The sequence below is a fragment of the Eleginops maclovinus genome, chromosome 11 (genome assembly GCF_036324505.1).
Source record: "Eleginops maclovinus isolate JMC-PN-2008 ecotype Puerto Natales chromosome 11, JC_Emac_rtc_rv5, whole genome shotgun sequence".
Lineage (NCBI taxonomy): Eukaryota > Metazoa > Chordata > Actinopteri > Perciformes > Eleginopidae > Eleginops > Eleginops maclovinus.
The window spans coordinates 20,503,270-20,519,514 of NC_086359.1; the positions used below are offsets into that span (position 1 = coordinate 20,503,270).

Sequence of the window (16,245 nt, forward strand, 5' to 3'; positions counted from 1 at the left end):
CCTGTGCATCTCCACCGCCATTTTCACTAGGTTCTACTTTGAAAAGGCTTCTTATTCAACCTCAAAAAATCTAAACGTATATTTCTAACAATATCCTTAAAGTGAGTGCATTTCCAATAATGACCCCAGAGAGCATGTGGAATTGGACATTTCTGGACTTGATGAAGACATACCATCAACGTTTGGGAAGTTGTCCCCTGGAGTAGGAAAAAACCTCACCAGGCAACAAAATAGATGAATGCTTAATGATATTCAGTCCTGCTTGTTAAAGTCAGATCTGGAAGCAAGAAAATAAAAAAAATAAAAAAACAACACAAAAATAATTTGTGTAAATAATACATTTTTCTTTACAATCTCTATATTCATTTGTAGCTTTATTAAATTAAGTTTAATCATTTTTGAGGCAGCCGTTTTTTTTATGTGTATACTCTCCTCTGTGAAAGCAACAACCACCTGTCCCAGTCCGCAGAGCACCAGGGCCCAACAAATAAACCCATAATTAAGACTTAAAGACACAATCCAAACCACGTGGGTTCATTCAGTCAAATACATTACTATTTAGTCATTATAAAACAATACCAAAGTGAGTCGCTAAAGCACTGAGAGAGCAGGAGGAGCTGAGGGAGCAGCACACAAAGCACACACAAAAGGGCCTCCTTTTAAACATGCCGCAGATCAGGTCGACATTCAGAGTCTCTAAGACCTGGAGTGTCCCTGTCAGGGCACATACAGGGGCGAGTGGTGACGCTGGGTGCTAATTAAAGGCTAGCAGAAACACATTCATTAAGACCACAAAGTGGAGGTGCAGTGGGCTGTATAAGGCATGGATGATACATGTGCTTAATGATTCATTACCAAGTGACACAATCAAGCAGTTTACTTGTCATTCCTTAACTTACTCTAACTACATCATCTGTGCGCGAGAAGCCTATCAAATCGAATCAGACAAATTAACTCAAGTGAGGCTATATGCACACACACGCTGGTGCAGGATACAACTGCATAAATTAAAAGGGTGGATAAACAACAGGATGCTCTAAGACCGCTATTATATACATGTCATGAAGTTCATCCTCTTGTTCGGACCTGCCTTTAATTTAGACATTTGGCAGCTAAAACTCAGCACAGCAGATGGACATTAAATTGAAACTTCACAGGACCAGCTACTTTACTGATGCTAGTTTGGTTGTTATCTGACATTTTAATAACGCTTACTATAACACCCATGTCTTTTACGCATTGTAAACACACTTGTAGAAGTTATAATCTGCTTATAGCACTGTTTAATTAGACTTAGAGCGTTTATAACAACAATCTTAACGCATTAAAAAGTGTATTCTTTTATTTTTTGGGGTTCAGGGTTCATAACACTTCATAATTGCACATCAGTCACTGATATTTTTTGCAGGGATCAAAGTGTAGTATAATTCCCATTGTTATAATGCATTATAATCATACAGTAGATGCAGTATGAAAATCAAATGCACAACATGTATGTTTATAATAGACATGGGCTTGCAAAATAAATCAGGTATTAATCAGAAATATTATGATACTTTAGTCACTAAATACTTTGTGTTATTAAGGATGTACAAATGTATGTCTATGATTGCTTATGGCAATAATTATACAGAGCTATTGGCGCATCATTAGTCATGTTTACAATGCATTATGAACATGGGTGTTATACAAGTGCCACAGACATTATCATTTATTTGTTTTATTTTTATTTTTTTATACACATTTACCAAGTCTGTGAGCTGACCTCAGCTCCTCGATTTAAGAAGCGGAAGAAGCTGGCAAAGCGGCGTAAAGCTAATCACACCTTTAGGTGGAGCGACATCTCCCCACCCCAACTTAAAGAGCCCCGATGAGGTCACGACCCCGGGCCACAGCTGCCTCCTCCACAGAGAGCGAGAAAGAGAGACAGAGAGTAAATCTGCATGAAAACACGATCGAGTTAGACTTTGGACAAAGAGCGATGGTGGAGCAGCGCTGTGACAAACTGGCCAGAGATACGATTTTGTTGTGCTGATAAGGCCGCGCCCCTGTAGCGCTGGCTGGAACTCACGGCCAGTAGTGTGTGTGTGTGTGTGTGTGTGTGTGCGCCAGTACCTCCAGATAATGTTTTTGTGAACACACACTGGAACAATGGTCGTATCGAGAGCGTTCCCTGTTCTTGTTGATTCTCTTGTGATGTCTCCACGATGGCAGGCCTCTCAGTCTCTATTTCTGTCTCTGTGCTATTTTCAAATTTCCCTCCCACCTAGTATTATTATTATCAACCTACGTTACCCTGTCCTCCCTCTCCTTCCCTCCCCAAAGTCCAGTTACTGCACCACTTTATGTAAAGTCAAAAAAAACAATGAGCAGACATCTTTAGAAAGCAGAGCCCTGACTAGTTATGAAGATTTTTTATCTTTTCTGAAGTTGTGTCCCGCAACTATAAAAGACAGGCCTGCTTCTGCCCAGTAGTGACACACACACACACACACACACACACACACACACACACACACACACACACACACACACACACACACACACACACACACACACACACACACACACACACACACACACACACACACACACACACACACACACACACACACACACACACACACACACACACACACACACACACACACACACACACACACACACACACACACACACACACACACACACACACACACACACACACACACACACACACACACACACACACACACACACACACACACACAGCTCATTTCTAGTGGTGTTTGTTGGACATGCAGGAATGGGGGAACGAGGACAGGGGAGAGAAAAGGTTTCTAGATCGTAAAGGGAAGAGGGGAGGCGTGTGTTTAAGTGTGTGAGTGTGTCGAGGGAGAGGACTTAGTCCCGCTGCCATCTCCTCCGGTATTTCCTTTCCTCATCACCTGCCAGGATAAAAAAAACAGAAAACATTAAGAGTACATAATAACAAGTGTGATCTATCTATAGCTGTTTTTCCCCAGGGAGGGAAGAAGCATGAAGAGGTTGAGTACCTTTTCAAAGAAGGTGAGACAAAAAGAGTTTAGGCTGAAGTAGAAATGCAGAAGAGAAAAAGAGAGCAGAAGAGACCCAAAATCAGTCAAATCAGTTTTTTAACATTCATTGAATTGAAGAAACTACTGTATATATACACTGCCCGGCCAAAAAAAAGGTCACAAGCCTGTGGGGGCAGTGCTATGATCTGGTGTTGCTGCAGTGGGTCTGGTCTAGGTTCAGCAATGTGCCGAAAGAATGGGGTCAGCTGACTACCTGAATATACTGAATGACCAGGTTATTCCATCAATGGATTTTTTCCTCCCTGATGGCACTGGCATGTTCCAAGATGCCAATGCCAGGATCCATCGGGCTCAAATTGTGAAAGAGTGGTTCTGGGAGCACAAGACATCATTTTCACATATGGATTGGCCCCCACAGAGTCCAGACCTGAACCAGATAGAGAATCTTTGGGATGTGCTGGAGAAGACTTTGCGCAGTGGTCCGAATCTCCCGTCATCAATACAAAATCTTGGCGAAAAATTCATTCAAAACAGAAATAAATGTTGTCAAAGCTAAAGGCGGTCCAACGAATATTAGAGTATGTGACCCTTTTTTTGGCCAGGCAGTGTATTTCAGACTCACAACATATTTGTATGGGTGGACATATGGGGAAAGTGTACCAAAAATGCTCAACAAACCTTCTAGATAGTTCCTGGAGACATATTTCAGTGCCTCATCCAGGAGGATGACTGGGATGGAGATCTTGAGGACCACAATCCACTGGGACCAGTGCAGAGGGGTCACCTGGAAGATCAACTGGAGGACAGAGGGAGCAGAGTGTCAGGGACTTTTTTAACCGTAAGAGAGATGCTGCACACAGCCACAGCTTACACTGTGTAATGAAGCCATTTCTGCTGCATTAAAAACACTGCTGCAAAACAACAACTTTCCTGGGTACACTTTAACGCAATGAACATGCCTGCCTTATTTAGTGACCCTTGGTAACGCTTGCAGTTTTTCTTCCCTGGTTTATGATTTGACAAAAATAAGAATTACACAAATTATCTTTTCTTTTTTCACCTGTAAAAGCGTTTTTGAGGGTGAATTTGTTTGTGCTGTAGTGCTGTCGAGGTTGCAGTGGTATACTGCACCTTCCCATGTTATCAATAGACTAAAGCATTCATATATTCTTCAAGGCGAGTATTAATTTCTTAAGGCACTCTAAACACAATGTACATTACGTGCGTGTTAGAAAGTTATGCAACATTTCTGTCATGTATTTCTTTTTGTAAGAAATTGTATTTTAAATTGTTGCTAATTTGGCATTTTTGGTCCAAGTTATGACAAGAAGACACTTTTGACTAAAATCAACCACAAACACTTTGTAACCTCTCAAGCTTGTATTTTTTTTTGTGGCAAAAATGTCTTTCTTCCAGGTTCACAGTAAAAAAAAAAAAAAAGGTAATTTACAGAAAATAAAGGTAACTAGATTCAATTTTCTCACCTTTTTTCTGCCTCTCAGAACTTCGGTAAATTGTCTGTATATAGTTGTGTTTCCTGTACTTGTACTGTACCTTGCTTATGTGTCTCAGTGCGTTAACATTTTAGGGCCACTGTGTTTTTCTCTCAATGTATATTTTGCCATTCAAACAAAACACTATTATGGAAAATCTGCTTTTTAAAATTGTCATCATGCAACGACCCATAGATCCAAAGTACAGTCACTGACAGAGTCACAGGGGGAATTCTTACCGGCAGAGGCTCAATGTAAAGGATTAGGAAGTGGAGGGAGAGGGAGAGGACGATGGCTCCCAGCAGCCAAATATTGACCCAGGGAGGCATCCTGATCAGGGACTGGTTCTCAGACAAACTGGAGGGGAGAAATGTCAATAGATTATGTTGACAATTTATCAGGGACTGACATTGATGTTATTCTATGATGTTAGTACAAGTCTTTAACCAGATTAAAATTAAAGTAACAAGCAATCCTTAAGACAGGTCTCCCTCTGATGGGCGATAGTAACCATGTTAACCCTCTGTCTGTTTTACCAAGTGTCATATTTTTGGGATAACATTTTCCGGGTCACACAGCCCTTAATTTCAACCTTCCCTTTCTCAGATTCTTTCCTGAATAAGACGTCACTACTTATTTCTATAAGGAGTTATTGACAGACTTGCTCCATTAGCAATCCTGGCAAAAAATACTTAATTTTCCCTTCATACCACTGTTCCATTTATTTCCTGACTCCCCAAAAAAGCAATAATCAATTTTCTAAAGATGTGTGGCTAAGCTTAATTCCATTACCACAATCAATACATGCAGATTTGTTTAAGAGTTTCATAAAAGTCCTTAAATCTGAAGTTATGAGTACAGAACCAAAGCAATGATCTACTGCAACAGCAACATATATTTTAGTTGTGTTTAAATCTTAACCTTGACTTTCCGAATAGGGAAGCAATTATTTGTGCTCTCTTCCAAAGCCACCATTTACAAAATGTTACTCAACACTGCAGAACATGGAAGTTGCTGGTCTACCGCTGCCTCCATCAGTTAGTCTGTTTATGTGTTTTAGGACTTAAATGTTTAAAAGGGTTAGTTAAGATTCACCAAAGTCACACAATAAAAATGAACAAATCAACTGTAGCTGCGATAAAGAAGGAACTTCAGATTATTTTTTTTTTGCCTTGAAAGGAACATAGATGGATAAAACAGCAGGCTTTTATTAAGGTAGCAAAATACATTTTACTGCTGCCCCTACCTCTAAAAAATACATTTCCCTAATGTGAGCCAGCTGTCATCTACTGCAGATAAGATACCCAGCACCTCATTCAACTCCATTTAAAATAATCCCAACCAAATCCTTTTAAAGTCATTCAGCAGTGAAATAAGTAGATCTTTGTGATGGATGCGGTGATTTAAGGAGTGTTTACCCTTGACGGCATAACAAAAGATGACCGACCTGTTGAGTGAGTTGAACATTTCGATGGTGACCAGCACAGACAGGGCCATGGTTGTGGGGTAGCGGGATTCAAACACATCACAGTCGATGCCCTGGAACATGGGGTTGTCCTCAGTGCACTGCATGAAGTGTCTCTGTAGAGGGGCAGACAGAGGAGTGAGTGGCTTTGAGTGTGTCTGCAGCAGGAACCCTGCAACCTGGTTTGATGGAGCTGAGATCTGATGGGTGAACAGCTGCAGAACCTTGGCCTAGCTCCCACTCGGTGTACACCAAACCACAGGGGTCTTACTTCCATTTCTATTTTGGTTAAACACTGGGAGCAGGCCCAACCATTATTGTCTTCAACAGTGGGGAATGTAAATGAAGTTTTAAGGGCAGTTTATATCTCATAATAGAAAAATCTATATTCTGAGGACTGGACTACGCTAATATACAGTACTTAGAGTGTGTTGCTACTCACCAGCTGATAGAAGGACACTTGTGGGCCTCCCTCATCAAACAGGTACCACCATGTGGCAGCGCCCACTGTTCCAAGTCCCACATATCCTACAGGAAACACAATCAGAAACTTAGTTAGATGTCAACTAAAATTACTAGATAGATGTAGTTTATTCCCAGGAAGAAAACAAGTTTCTGGTTGTTTGCATTTAACCTTGGCTGTATGTTAACTGCAAGAGCTAACGTTGTGTTGTTGCAGTTAGCATTATTATGCTAGTAGCTGCTGCTTTTACAGAGTCCATGCGTCATTGTAGATGGTTGACAGATGTCCATCGATGCTAAGGCTGTACTAAATATACACTTTTGGGAAATGCAAAGATGTGCCACGTACAAAATTGACCTCTGCATTAATAAAAAACTCTGCCAAGAAGTTATGTTTACGGCCAGGTCTGTCTGTAAGAATGATTCAATGAGAAACAACTAGCCGGAGTTTCAATTAAATGGTGGAGGGGTGAAGAACGGGCTAAGGAGAACATGTTGAATTTGAACTCTCTTTAACACGGCTAGAGCATTTGTGTGGCATTTATGTTGTGCGTGGGGAATGGTCAGGAAACTTTGTTACAGATTGGAAAATTCCCAAACTCAGAAACAGTTAAGACATTTTTTTATACTTTCTGAGCAATGAAATCAAACACATCTTCTTTGTATCATACGTGTTGTTTCCTTGTTTCCAAGTAACGGTATTGCAGAGATCTACAGTATGCTATTCAAATGCAATTCTAGTTTTACTTTCATACATATTTTTTGGTTTCAAAACAAACATAAATAAATGATCTATAATGAGAAAAAATGCAGAGCCCTCCGACACTGACATAATCACACTTTAGTTCACAGCAGAGCTTAACCTACCTCCAATGGCCAAATATCTGAAGAAGAGCCAGCCAGAGATGAGTGGCTCTTTGGGGTTGCGGGGGGGTTTGTCCATGATGTCCAGGTCTGGGGGATTGAAGCCCAGGGCGGTGGCTGGCAGGCCGTCCGTCACCAGATTCACCCAGAGCAGCTGCACAGGGATCAGAGCCTCAGGGAGCCCCAGGATGGCTGTAAGGAAGATGCTGGGGACAGAGAGAGAGAGAGGAGAAACCAACATCAGCGAGGATCAGACTCAACATGAAGGTAATATCTCAGCGGTTCCTCTTCCTCACCAGACCACTTCCCCCACGTTGGAGGAGATGAGGTATCTGATGAACTGCTTCATGTTGTTGTAGATGGCTCTGCCCTCCTCTACGGCAGCCACGATGGTGGAGAAGTTGTCATCAGAGAGCACCATCTCAGACGCTGACTTGGCGACTGCTGTGCCGGAGCCCATGGCAATGCCGATCTCTGCTTTCTTCAGGGCGGGGGCGTCGTTCACACCATCTCCTGTCTGGGACCACAAAAGAGCTCTCCTCAGAAAACCTGACTTGTATTTGTTTCCTGATTCTGGAAATAATCCAGAAACATGACCTTGTAAGTGGAAAAGACCAATTATTTAAAAATGATTGATATTGACACAGCCTGCAACTTTACTCAGAAATGGAATCAGATTTTTGGGAAATGGAAGTGGGGGGGGCAGGGTAAAATTCCAGGATGTAAGACCGATCCACCAATGCAAAAGTGAAATGTTTAAAAAAAACAAAAAACACAATATTACAAAATAACAACATTTTTGACTTAAGTCTCAGAGAATTTCAAATTTGTATCATGCACATGTATGATCTTATAATTTCAGAGACTATCTTAAATTTTTCCCAAGAATGCACGACTTAATCTTGGAATTCTAATTTTTTTTCTTTGAATAATATTTATTTCAACCCAAATGGCCCTTGAATGCAACTGCTGAGAAAGTAGTTTTGAATAACAGAGGAACCTTTTCTGGAGAAAAACCGTTGAACACATTTCTTTTAAGGATACAGTAAGTTTCTTCTTCCAGGGAAAAGTATTTTTTTTTTACTATTCTAACCTTAACTTGATTATTCATTCCCAATTTTTAAGGGGCGGTAACTCTTATAACAGAGACTAACTGCGATGAAAGCTAACCACTATGTAATCACGCAACGTCTCATTATTGTTTCAGATCCAGACACGATTAAGCAAGAGCTGAGCATGTGAGATATGTCAATCGGTCACGGCAGGGCCTAAAGCTGCTTTTGACTGCGCTGAATGGTAGAGTTAGTCTGACAGACAAATGGTGATATTGCTGTCTTCCGCCCTCCCATCTTCCCCTCTAATCAACCCCTCTTCTGAGACATGTGTCAGATAGGAAGCAGCAGAGCGGGCCGGAGATGACAGCTTTTGATAGCAGTGTTTGAGAGAGCAGCCTCAGAGAGACCTGAAACATGTCACGCCTCACTGGCCTCTTCTCATGCATTCTCCACAAGTCGTTCATGAAACGCAACAGCCGGAGGAAGCTGGGAAATGCTTTGTTTTCTGCTTTGCAACAGGCGTAACGTACAGAAGCCCTGAGAGGCAAGATGAAATATATATCTGGTGATACAACTTAAGTCTGTTATTACTATTTTCCTCTGTGATTACGTCCAAAGAACAGGAAACATTTTTTTGTTTTCATTTTAAACGTTGATAATCTTTAAAAAAAAATATTTGGGGGGGGTTTTGTTCTAGTATTAAACAATTTGGCCACAAGAGGCTGTAGTGCGCAACTGCCCCATGTTCCAAATAGGACAAAAAGCATTTATATTGTCTTCTTGCACTCTAGACATACATTGTGTGTTATGTAGCATTACTATCATGTCTTTCTCTTGGCTTAGACTGCATTTCAATTATATCAATACGTGTACCTATTATTACGGTATTTCAACCAAAAAAATCCCCATGAAAGGTAACTAAGCAAATTTACCCTGGCAAAATGTCTTTTCTCCCCATTTTTCAAAGATGGAAAAAAGGAGGTAGGAAAAATAATCCTTGATAAAACTTTCCTACCTCATTAACACAGGAGCATAACACAAATTGAATCATACTTCTTTTTCCTTCTTACATCTCATATACAGTACAATGAGTACATTTGCAGGAAGTAAAGAAAGTGTGTAGTTTAAGGGGTGGGTGCCAAAGTAGGGTAAAGTAAAAAACAAAAAAAAAGTAGAGCTGCATACTAGTAAATCCCCCTTCTCTCACCATGGCAGTAATCTCGTTGAATGATTGCAGGAATCCCACGATCTTAGACTTGTGAGCCGGCTCTACGCGGGCGAAGCATCGCGCCCGTTTGACGGCTTCTCTCTGGGCCTCCAGGGAGAGGTCATCGAACTCGCGGCCTGTGTAGGCCATTCCGGTCACGTCGTCATCCTCACCGAAGATGCCAATTCGTCTGCAGATGGCCACAGCTGTGCCCTTGTTGTCTCCCGTGATCATTATGACGCGGATGCCTGCCTCGTTGCACAGTTTCACTGAACCGATCACCTCCTTCCTAGGTGGGTCCAGCATGCCCACACAGCCAACAAATGTGAGACCCAACTGAATGGATACAAAGAAATAAAAAGAGAGAGAGATGAGGATTAGGTGCCACAGGACTTTATCTGAAAACAGAATCTCACCCTAGTTCGACGGAAATGGAATTCACATCTTTTTATTTGTGTTGCTGCTGAAAACACCACACAGATTAGTTTCAATGAAAGAAGTAATTGTTTCAGGGAATAAGAACCAAGAGTGGAAGGGTTATGCTTTCAGTGGAAAGAAGATTGTATCACTGCTGTGATTTAAACCAAAGACAGGCAGGAGCAAAGAGGACACTATCGGTGAATAGGGTAAAAATGTTCACTAAAACATCTCACCAGGAAATTATTCATTATTCAGACAATGAAATTATTCATAAAAATGTTCCTGACATTTTAATTAATGCAAATTAAGCTTTGTATTATAAAATATGTGCTTTTTTGCTACATTTCTAGAAAAGAAATATGAACATTGTAAAATGATTAATACAATTTGCTAAATACTGTAAATACATTTTCTACATGTTTTTAAGAAAAAGTTATGTTTATTAGGCTATGGATAATAGATTAGTGTGGCCCCTCTGTAAAAACATTTAGAAGATATATACAAATTAAACATGGAGGTTTGGTGAATGTAAGTGGGAATGGTATGAGTATAGGAAAAGACACAACAGGCAAATGGTGTAAAACACTAACAGATATTACGAAAAACGTCCACAGTTCATTACTTAGGACAATTGTTTTTTTACTTACCGGTTTTCTAAAAGTTATTGTTCAAACATGCAGATGAAGCATTGTCAAATGCTAACTTTGGGGAATTTAGGAAAAATCTACAAATGCACAGTGTAGTTAACTGAACACCTACATGTGTATTTTGGATGTTTTGATTTCACAAGACTCAAGTAAGCAGCAACCTTTATGACCAACTTGAATTCCAAAGATAAGCATCTTAGATGTCACCGCACTCCTCTGCCGTACCTCATATTCTACAAACTTGGTTGAGTTCTCCAGGTCCATGTCCTCTTTGCGTGGCGGGACGTCACGAGTGGCGAGGGCCAGGCAGCGCAGCGTGTCCCTACCCGTCCCCCAGTCCCTGATCTTAGACAGAAGCTGGTCCCGCAAAATGTCGGTCAGGGGCACCTTCCCTGTGCCCACCCGCAGGTACTGACAGCGCTCGATCACACTCTCTGGAGCTCCCTGAGGGGAGGAAATATCAGAAATACAAGAGCAAAACATCAAGCACTGAAAGCAACAAATGGAAATGATGAAAGTCTCTCTGTGTATTTGTTTTATTATTTGTTCATGCCTTGATGAACATCTTGCTCTGGGAGCCTGGCTTGACGGGGGTGCAGTAGACGGACATGGACTTGCGGTCACGAGAGAACTCCAGAGTGAACTCCTTCTTCATCAATTGCTTGATCACCTGAAGGATGAAGAGTAGGGTAACGTTACAGAGGTAAAGCAGAAGAAAGAGCCAGATCTTGAGCTAAGCAGCTGAAACTGTGGGTAGCTGTCAGACCTGCAGGCCAGCTGCTGACAGCTGATGGATGACACTTCACACAAAGCACACAGCCACCTTGTCTGGATGTCTGCCTGCCGCCTCAGATGTCTTTGTACAACAGCACATGATTTTAATGTAGACCTGGCTGAGGATGGTTAGAAATGACTACTAAAAGTTTATGTTAAGTCATAGCTAAGTGCTAATGAGCAGAAATACCCAAATGCAGGGTTGTAACATCTTTTTCAAAATCAAATTGTAGCTATTTCAAGCTTTTCCAGCACCTTACATTGTGGTTAATTACATATTTACATGTATATGTAGTTCACACAGCAGTGGCAACTTCATTGGTAACTATACAATCCAATATGTATTACTACTGAATCTCAGCTATTGTGCAATATTACCTGGCTGCTATATCTCCTTCAGGATGTATATTTTGTAAATTGTGTGTTTGTCTTTATCTTCATTTTTTTTTTTTTAATTGCATATTTTCTTTTGTAAAGCTGTCTTTGGCTCTGTTGCTGCTGTAGCAAATTTAAATGTTCCCTCTGTGGGACGAAAAAAGGGATTCTGGTTCTATTCTTCTACAACTGTTCTGCTATAAAGTTACATTCATACTGCCCATTATTCCTAGTTTTAAAAAAAAACTTCATAGAAGTGTAAATTAAATCAATTGTTACGCATTGAGGTTGAGATTGAGGTGTTGGTGAGGACTGAATTATAATATGGTGCTTCAACTATTCTGCCTTCCTCATTTGGAGGTAAAGACAAAGCACAATAGTTATCATTTAGTCCAGTTCAACAACTCTGCAAACTTTTTATCTGCCACAATATCAACAAATAGGAGCAATCTAGTCAGAAAGTGATTCTTTATGAAAGTATTGCAATTCCAAGCATTTTCAAGCACTTTATTCAAAATCCACTCTTCAAACGTTCTAAACACCACACTAAAACTCTTTCAAGCAACCAACGCGCCATGAACATACTGTAGGTTCACTTGAGGATCACATGCCTAAAAACCATCCTCCTTTCCTGCATATTATCAGCACTTAATGTCCCGTTTTGGTTCCTACCAGTAGGTGTCCCTCTTGTTCAGAGTCTGTAGTGATCCCATTAACCCTGAGAAGCTGAAAGATGTCCTTCCAGTCAGACTGAGATGTACAAACTCTGTCAGGGGGACTTCTGACGGACTTCCTGCAATCGCCCATTGTGACAAACCTTTCCTCTTTATCAAAAAGGGAGACCATCTGGATTTTGAAATTACTTTCACTCTCTATTTTAGCTGTGTACGTGCAGCAGATATTTGGAAGGTCATGTCCTCTGAATTTCATGTGCTAAAGATGCATTTCATTTTTAGACCTATTCATACAGTCATACTTCTGCTTATCTGTCCTTCTGACTTCTGTCCCTGCATGGTTCGTCACTGACAAGCTTTGTTCCTCCTGAAAGTGACACCAACAGCCTTAATGTACAGTGGATTGAAAAGACTTGAAACCAGAGGTTACCTTTACACATTTGTTGACAGTTCCCTCAGTGATTCATTGGTCTCTCAGACACCAAAACATGCTCTCTTGCACAGGTCAGACTTGCCTCTTATATCTGTGCCTCTTTAACAGAGATCGTGCACTATATTTGTGAGAAGCTGCTGGCAAAACGTCCAGCAGGGAGGCATGTTGCTTTTGCAGCTGTTGTAAATTACATTTTAAATATTTAACTCATAACCAAACACACACAGGTTTACACCCTGAAGTCAAACATGTGTCCATCAACAACCATGTGCTTTGTTAAATAGCCCTGGAGTTAGACTGCAAACTCTAAGCCTGTTGACTTATTGCAAGTCACTCGGCATAAAAAAATACTAAAATGTAAAATAATCTGCCACAAATACGTATAACCAGGGGCATTCTAGGTCATTATATCCTCCCTGCATCAAGGCAGCATACTGCATGTTATAATGAGCAATTGATCGGAGAATAATATGTGTGGCACAGATTAGCATTACACTGCTATAAATGGACAAAATCAGAATTGATGATTCAGAATTGATGCTGTACAGCCAGAAAGATTGTTGTTGTTTTTTAATTAAAAAAAAACATGGCTCCTACATCACCCAACGAATGCAACTCAAATGCAGTCGAAGGGGGGGGGGGGGAGATTTGGATGTGTTATGCTCGTAGTGGATAATGTGGCCTTAAACGAAGATGAGAGAAAGGCAACAGAGGTCTCACTTCTTCCTAACTTTATACCCCCTCGACTTCTTTCATTGTTGTAATTGTCTTCAGCTTTAGAACCAAAATGTCTGATTTAAATCCTTTTTTTCACCTGTGTTAATGGCTAAATTACATATGGAAAAATGTTTTTTCCAGGATAATCTTTCTAAGTAAGTTGAAAACAAATGTTATTTCTGAAATAGTTGGAATAAAACGTTTTGCCAGGATAATATAGCAAGTTACTTTAAATTCCCTCTGTGAGAAACGGGAAAAGAAATGACTGGTTTGAAGTGGCCACTCTTCCACAGGTTCTAACTAGGATTGTCACATATACAGCTGAACAAAAAAGGAACTTAGAAATATGAACATGACATAGCAAAACTTTTGTCCCCCTGCCTGTTACACACAAAAAAAGGAACTATAAAGAACATTTCTGGTGAAAATCTATTGGTCACCTCACCTGTCAACTTAAGCCATAATCACAGGGAGAAAAACACTTATTTTGTTTTCACTCGCCTACAAGGACTTTCAGTATCTGATTTTGTGCAGCCTTAAAAGACTTAATACAACTTTCTCATGCAGCAGTACTCCCAATAAACCTAAATACAGACTGTGACGATGTTCACAGACAAATATCATACAGCAGGGTCACACACACACACATGTAGCTCACCGAGTTGCAGATACCGGCACGTTCCACCTTGCTGACTCCGGACAGGTCAGTCTTGAAGACATTCATCTTCTCCACCAGTGTGGTGAGAGCCGTCTCTGTGGCTTCACCCACCTTCTCATACACCCCCTTGGCCTGCGGGAGAAAAACACAGTTGCTGTTTCATAACATACAAGACCAAGTCATACAGTAATCATTTAAGAAAGATAGGTTATTCACTTCTGCCTCCACACATTAAGTCATGCATGCAAAGTGCTTTAAATATAGGAGAGATTAACCAGTATCAGTTATCGTTTGTTTCTGTGAAGCAGGTAATAAACCACTCTCTAATATTTTAACACCATTTGATCTCACACTAACTTCCTTTATTCAAAATAGTATAAAATTGGTGACAAAATGACCCTACAACAGAACAGAAACAACTAGTGTAGGAGAATGCATGGAAGTTGATAAGAGCCTTATCCTTGACATCACTCCTCAGCATAATTACCATGATACCATGGTGATGACAAAGAGGTGAGAAACCCACTTCAAAAGCAGAGAGAAAAGTAAGCTAAAAATAATAGAGACAAACAGCTTTGAAGACAATTTACTTGCACAAAAACCTATATTACATACCAAAACATACATAAAAACCCCTAAAGCATAATAGTGCCTCTTTAAAACAGAAAGGTAACCCTTTGTCTCTCTATTATTTCGATAATTAGGCTGGTTAACGCTGATAATAAATATATTATATTTATAGAAAATAATAAGGAGATTAGTTAAAATTTCAACCTTACCTTCCATAATAAGTACATAATGAAGTTAGTTGCCGAAATACAGACAGTTAGACCCTTAAGTACTACATTGGGCTTTCATAATCGAGTCCTTGCTTCAAAATCATGTTTTTTACATCAGAGTTTTTGCTCTATGGGGCAAATTCACTGCTTCCACTTGGAACAATTTGTTGTATTATGGAGCAGACTTTCTCTCAAAATCAACATTGGCATCTAATGGGTTAAAATCCTCTAAATTGATCTGAACTGATTTGGCAGTATAATATTTCTTTGGGATTTTTTTTGACACAGGCGCTTTCTCCTCTAAAGGACATCAGGGAACATTTTGGCTTCAAAATGTGCAAGAATTATCTCTGTGCGAGTGTGTTGATTACTTCATTATAGTCCAGTGAAGAGTCATTGCACATCGAGCACACAGTGGCCAACTCCAAAAGTCCATCAAAGTCACCGCACTGGACGGGCTTGTCTCCTTTCAGTCTGGAAGGAAAAACACACACACAGAAACGTCACTCAAAACAGCAAAACACGGGGGAGAAACACATCACACCTCGCTACACATCAGACACAATACCCTAATCAATATTTATGAGTGGGGAAGACAGTCAGTTGTTTAGCATTCCAAAGTTCCCTTCATGGTTGTACAGTAGTGAACCGTGTGTGTGTGTGTGTGTGTGTGTGTGTGTGTGTGTGTGTGTGTGTGTGTGTGTGTGTGTGTGTGTGTGTGTGTGTTGACAAGCAGTGCTGATTGCATGACAACCATGGATCTATTCCCAGTAAATACTGCAACTGTTGCTAGCGAGGCTCCCACACAGTAACCCTAACTGCGCTGTTATGAAACCGACAGGTTCATGCAGAGTCACAATGCTGTACTCGAGCAAACCGCAAAATAAACAACATTCATATACAATGACCTGTGGAACCCTTCTCCTACATAATAACTAGCCACCTACCTGTAATACTTTCTCATATACTTTCAAAATGCATTCTGATACAGCAAATAATTGAAAATCTGACCCTTTAAAAAACGTGACTGTCATCATTTTGTTTGTTCCCTTGGTTATATGAAACCATAATAACATCTAGGATGACTTACTACTATGGTCACTGCTGAAATTGCCATAGCAACACATAAAACACAGCTAAACACATTTTTTGGTAATCATTAGCACTGATGTTACAAATCCTAC

General features: G+C 40.4%; 1 protein-coding gene across 1 annotated transcript in view; it reads right to left on the bottom strand.

The window, feature by feature from the left end:
• Positions 1–2,663: 2,663 nt before the first annotated feature.
• The window catches only part of atp2a3 (ATPase sarcoplasmic/endoplasmic reticulum Ca2+ transporting 3), a 53,858-nt gene continuing 40,276 nt past the window's right edge, over positions 2,664–16,245 (bottom strand). Inside the window, exons 10-21 of the mRNA XM_063894587.1 lie at positions 15,433–15,535; positions 14,283–14,414; positions 11,205–11,321; positions 10,877–11,095; positions 9,585–9,920; positions 7,619–7,839; positions 7,326–7,528; positions 6,439–6,524; positions 5,979–6,112; positions 4,771–4,888; positions 3,717–3,834; positions 2,664–2,927 (exon numbers count right to left, since the gene is read on the bottom strand). Of these exons, the coding sequence (XP_063750657.1) occupies positions 2,884–2,927; positions 3,717–3,834; positions 4,771–4,888; positions 5,979–6,112; positions 6,439–6,524; positions 7,326–7,528; positions 7,619–7,839; positions 9,585–9,920; positions 10,877–11,095; positions 11,205–11,321; positions 14,283–14,414; positions 15,433–15,535 (1,831 nt within the window). The 3' untranslated portion in view covers positions 2,664–2,883. The remainder of the gene's footprint in view (positions 2,928–3,716; positions 3,835–4,770; positions 4,889–5,978; positions 6,113–6,438; positions 6,525–7,325; positions 7,529–7,618; positions 7,840–9,584; positions 9,921–10,876; positions 11,096–11,204; positions 11,322–14,282; positions 14,415–15,432; positions 15,536–16,245) is intronic.